The sequence below is a fragment of the Micropterus dolomieu genome, linkage group LG08 (assembly GCF_021292245.1).
Source record: "Micropterus dolomieu isolate WLL.071019.BEF.003 ecotype Adirondacks linkage group LG08, ASM2129224v1, whole genome shotgun sequence".
In the NCBI taxonomy this organism is placed as follows: domain Eukaryota; kingdom Metazoa; phylum Chordata; class Actinopteri; order Centrarchiformes; family Centrarchidae; genus Micropterus; species Micropterus dolomieu.
The window spans coordinates 32,083,347-32,089,135 of NC_060157.1; the positions used below are offsets into that span (position 1 = coordinate 32,083,347).

The window sequence follows — 5,789 nt, forward strand, 5'->3', positions numbered from 1 at the left end:
CTGTAGACATTCAGACCTGTGGTCCCTGTAGACATTCAGACCTGTGGTCCCTGTGGTCGCTGTAGACATTCAGACCTGTGGTCCCTGTGGTCGCTGTAGACATTCAGACCTGTGGTCCCTGTGGTCTCTGTAGACATTCAGACCTGTGGTCCCTGTGGTCTCTGTAGACATTCAGACCTGTGGTCCCTGTGGTCTCTGTAGACATTCAGACCTGTGGTCCCTGTGGTCGCTGTAGACATTCAGACCTGTGGTCCCTGTGGTCTCTGTAGACATTCAGACCTGTGGTCCCTGTGGTCGCTGTAGACATTCAGACCTGTGGTCGCTGTAGACATTCAGACCTGTGGTCCCTGTAGACATTCAGACCTGTGGTCCCTGTGGTCTCTGTAGACATTCAGACCTGTGGTCCCTGTGGTCCCTGTAGACATTCAGACCTGTGGTCCCTGTGGTCGCTGTAGACATTCAGACCTGTGGTCCCTGTAGACATTCAGACCTGTGGTCCCTGTGGTCGCTGTAGACATTCAGACCTGTGTCCTGTGTCCTCAGTGATCTACCACTACTCTGTGATCGTGGAGATGTTCTGCATCGGCCTGTACGCCCGCCACACCTTCCGTAAAGTGGAGCCGAACGTGGTGGAGGACACAGGGGTGCTCGTTCGGATCTGGCAGTTGGAGAAGGCCATTCAGACAGAGGATGTCCAGGGGACGCGTGGCGAGTCTGGCACGCTGTCAGAGCTGGGCTGGCCCAGCCGACCCATCAGCGCCTCCAATCCTGGTTACAGCAGCGACAGCGAGGACAGCCTGTGCAGGATCGAGCATACTCCTCTGGACGGGTTCCCCTTCCCGCGGGCCACAGGTCCGAAGCCGGGCAGATCAGAACCAGGGGAGCCCAGGTCTGAAGAGGAACCTGTTGTAGATCTAACCGGCATCACTCCCAGGGCTGACATTAACTACCAGGACTATAAGGATGTGACTGTGGTTTGACCAGCTTTAATAAACTAGTTAACCACCGAGGATGCTGGTAGTGGTTCAGGCTCTGTGAGGAGGACTAGTCTGGAACCTGTGCTGTGATCACACGTACCTAAGACTGGAGGACAGATATCATCAGGAGAGACACTGCTCGCTCTGTGTGTGTCTCAAATGTCTATGTTTTATAGAGAAGCAAACAGAATGCATGATGGTTACCTGACTGCCCTGTGCCCCAGCGAACAGATACCTGGACTATGGCTGCTCCTGGATCTGGATCTGGCTCCTTTAACATGCTCTCTGGCTCTGAAACACTCTGACTGTTTCACTATTTATCCCCCTGCCTGTGCCGTCACAATGTGGAGGATATCTCTGCTTCCAGCCAATCGGACCATTTCATTTCAAACTGTATTTGCATAAAGCAGTGACATCATCATAGGTAGGTGGTCACGTTTGCTCAGATCAGACAACAGATATGTAAAACTATGTAAATGAGAACACCCTCTGTTCTGGGTCATGTTTGTGTTTGTAAAGTTTAATGGTTCAGTAAAACAAACGTTTAGTGTAAAACTCTGACTCTCTGCCTTTGTTTATATCAAACATCTTGTATTGTATTTGCAAACACTTAAACATGGAGCCGATGAATACAGTGACTTTACCAAACCTAAGATTTACAGACCAACTCACCTGGAACATTATGAAGTTACTTTGAGTAACGTTAACATCAAGAAATCCCTTTTATAATCAGGCAATATAATTCTTTTAAACAGTTTAACAGTGAAATGTTTTGTTTTGATGAGCACTGAGAGAAACAGGAAATGATGTCACATTCTGATCATGTGATCATGTTCACATTAAAATCCAGTGAAGTCAAAGCACTTTATTTTCAGTGAGTAAAGTGGAATTCAATTTTAATCAGCAGCATCAAATCAGTTTCGTTTAAAGTACCTCGAATGTGTACTTAAGTACAGTACCTGACCACCACTGGTTGCTGAAGGACGTCATTCTTTATGTGGAGACCAGAGCCAGTCCAGGACGGAACTAGCCCTCTTATCTGGTTCATGTGGTCTCTTCCTGTCCCCCTCTGAGCTTCTGGCTCCCCAACAGACCTGCAGAATGATTTTAACTGTCCTGCTCACAGACGGACCTTTGTGTGCAGTATTATCAAAAACACGTTAATAACAGTGTTTTATTTCATCAGCAGCACTATTGATCATATCAACAGCAACATGTCCCTGCAGGCTCTGTGAAGACCAGGAACAGGAGCCTGATGTGGGACAGACTGGGCGGTCTGTGGGTCAGGGCTTCAAAACACACAGAGTAAAATATAAAAGCCCAAGTACAGTTCCAGGGTCCTGGTGTTCTGGGGGACTGTGCAAGACAGGAAGCGGGATCAGCGGAACAACAATCTGCCGTAACTTCTTGGTGAATTCAACCGTCTTCGTACATCTTCGGGCATGTTCGGGCCAAGCCTCCTGACTGCCTCAGAGCAAATCAGAGAGCCGACAGATGAGGCTCCACCAATCAGCGGCCGCGTCAGCGCGCGCGCATGAGGACCTGCCCACTAACGTAGCTTGTCCTATTTTGGCGGCTGTGCGGAAAACATGGCGGAAAATTTGAAAGGTAACTTACGGGGACAAGATACGACTTTATATTACGTTACACGCGTGTTTACGGTTGTTTTAAAGTCTAATTCCACTGTAAAGTGTGTAAAGACCCGGAACATGAAGGCCGCGGGTCTCTGAGTCCGCTGTTGATCACAGATGTCCGGAGGCTTCGGCTGTTAAATCAGACTCTTTTGTTGTGAAACTGTCCGCGTGTGAAGCCGGAGTTACTTTCATTCAGCTCAGGAGCTTGGCGTCTGATCAGTAGAGCTTTAACCAATGTGTTTGATCAGTTACTTTGAGCTGTGTAGGAGCAGGCTGCGGGGTTGAGCGGGTAAAGCTCCCCTCGGCCCGCACAGCGCGCCACGCAGCGACGCGTTTAAATGGCTTTGTGTTAATATGTAACGCTACATGTGGCTTTGTTTGGGCTTCGGGTTTATATATTGTGTTTGCGTTTATATTCAGCTAGTCTTATAAGACTTCGAGTTAGATCCTAAAGCCGCTCCAGCCTCCAGTTGCGTTTCTTTTTATTGGCGCTTCTCTTTACCACAAAAGCCTTGTATGTTTATCAGGAGCCGCCGCACAATAAAACCACATGTTTACTAAGAGATCGATTCACACGACTGTTAATGCACTGATCACCGGTTAGTTCACTAAACCTGCTCCTGCCCCCGCTGCCTTGTTTGGCGGCAGAAAGCCGGCTGATCTGATAAAAAAAGTAGATTTCGTTGACATAAATGTGCCTCTCTGCGGTTTTAAGTGCACCGAATTAAACCATTCATCCAGCCAGTGTTAACACGTATTAAAGTCATGTTGTATTGATTTGCACCCTGTGAGCAGTGAGCCGTGCCATTTCAAATCAGTAGAGTTTTGAGTGGAGTCTGGTGTAGTTAAAGGGAGTTGCTGTGTCAGATTGCAGAGTGGCCTGTAAGATGTCCTGGGATGAGTTGGAGGCCCTGTGTCGCAGAGAGAGGCTCCACTGCAAACAGCTCGGGGTCAACAGGGCCAACGTCAATGACTATGAGGTGGAGTTCCTCTGTGACTACAAGAAGACCAAGGTAAAGTGTTACTACTGACACCAGCTCTGCATGCATTTCACAGTTTAAACGCTGCACATCCAGGACACATAGAAGAGAGACGTTACTGTTATCCATCTGTACACAACACTGTGCTTCATCTGCTGCAAAACTAAAGGAATTTAAGCTGCAACATTAATGCTGCACATAAAGTTCAACAACAAGATGCCTTTGTCAACTTTTGTCAAGTTTTAGAACAGCCCTGTGTTTGTAGTTCAGGTCCAGTGAAAAACCCTAAATGGTACCAAAGTTAAAAACAATGTTTACGTCACCAAAACAGACATTTTCAGATCTAAAATGAACAATGTTCATTATTTCACTGCAGGATCAACCGATGACCAGCTGCTCCGTCTTCCTTCATTAATATTATATACAGTATATATAATATAGTCCAAATAAAGCTTCTGGGGGTGGATTAACAGGCGGTTCCAAGGTGTTTACTTTAGAAATGTTATATTTCCTTCCACTGCTAAGAATAACTTGAGTCATTATTCGTATATCTCTAAAATTTACAATTTTTCTAAACTTTGTCATTACCTTCTTTGGTTATTCTACAGCAGTAAACAAAAATGTCTGGTAGTGAACGTGGACACGCCTTCCCTCTGTGCACCTGGCTCACACTCGTGTTCAGATGCACATGCTCTCTCCCGTCAACTTTGCTTTTATAAACTGAAGCCTTTCGGTGGTCTTAGACAAATGCAGCCATTCTAAACGAGGCGCTGATTCCCAAAGGAAACGGTCGGTCTCAAGATCCCTGAATAAAAACTGACCGGTAGAAGTGTGTAGTTTTTGCTTCCATTATACTGTAGGTAGGTCAGATGTTAACTATTTCTGCGGGCTTTGTCTACAGACTATGATGTTTCCCATTTTGTTTGAACAAAAATGTTTTGAACATGAGGAATATATTTGGTATAGCAAAAGAAACATCCAGACAGGTTTTACTACAGATTCTGTAGTCTAAACCAATCATATGGACGTGAAACTGAAAACAGATGCACCAAGAAGCCTCGTGACTCATTGATTATCAAAGTGAAGTCTGGCTGGTCAACACTGAAGCAGGAAGCCTTGGTCTAATGTCCTGACAGTACAGCATGGAGCCTAGGGCTGCAGCTAACGATGATTTTAGTATTCGAAGCTTCGATAGATTATTTCAACGATTCATTGATGCGTCGTTTAAGAAGCAGCGCCCCCCTCCCGGTAACGGGATCAGCTGTGAACGTTTCTAAGTGATAAATATTTATTGGTGCTTTCGGAAATTCATAGTGTGTCATACAGCAAACATCAGACCAACAACCAGACAGCTGAGTGCTATAAGTTATACTAAAGGCTCGTGCAGACTACACGACCGTCAGCGTCGGCCGTGCCGTTCACACAACTTGCCGTCATATGAACATGTCTTGAAGTTGTTGTGGCCGTTCACACTACTTGACTGATCGGTGACAGGGACACACGCACACTACAGGAGCTGACGGGTGCTGTGTCACCCGACGCTGGTCTCCAAACCACGTTTTGTCAAGAAAACACGTGAAACGGGAAATGAGCGATCCTGCACACGAAACAGCTGCTGTTGGTTATTCTAAAGACAAAGAATCTGGGTGAAAGGGTGGATTAGCACACGCAGGTAGCAGGGATTGTCAGAGCTACAGAGAGAGCTGCAGGGGAGTTAAAAGGTGCAGCTCCCCACACCCAGTTAACTCCTGACTGTGAGGCTACAACTCACTGCCCACCCAGGAGAACGATGTGCACATTTTCAGCTGAGGACTGCGGCTTACTTTGGCTTCAACTCAACAATCAGTCACGGTTTCAGTTAAATGCTAAAGTTGCTGTTACTGTTCCCTTGTCTGTGGTCCGCTGGCAGTTTTACGGTGGACGGACGGTAACATTACAGTTGTTGTTTTCTTTAGCTTGAAATAATCCCACACTCTGGACACTTTCTTCTTCGTCCCTCGCTATTTTCTCTCTCTTCCTCCACTTTGCAAACAGCGCCGTTATAATCTTGTCGTGTTCACAGCGTAAGCACGATGTGCGACAGTAATAAATGTCCCTGCGAAACAGTGTGCTGTAAAGTTACATGGATTAAACGAAGCATCGATGCAAAGAATTTGTGTCGATGCATTTAGTCTTCTTTAATAGTAATCGATGAATCA

The 5,789-nt window shown here is 46.4% G+C and overlaps 1 protein-coding gene across 5 annotated transcripts in view; it reads left to right on the plus strand.

Moving 5' to 3' along the window:
- Positions 1–5,789, plus strand: part of LOC123974601 (histone-lysine N-methyltransferase SUV39H1-like) — a 22,961-nt gene that overhangs the window by 6,952 nt on the left and 10,220 nt on the right. For 3 of the 5 annotated variants that reach the window (XM_046055420.1, XM_046055418.1, XM_046055421.1), the window contains one exon: positions 3,479–3,624. In XM_046055420.1, coding sequence (XP_045911376.1) covers positions 3,479–3,624 — 146 coding nt within the window. Of the gene's footprint in view, positions 1–2,302; positions 2,586–2,645; positions 3,211–3,478; positions 3,625–5,789 lie in introns of those variants that run through there. The other 2 variants (XM_046055423.1, XM_046055422.1) reach the window with 2 other exon arrangements.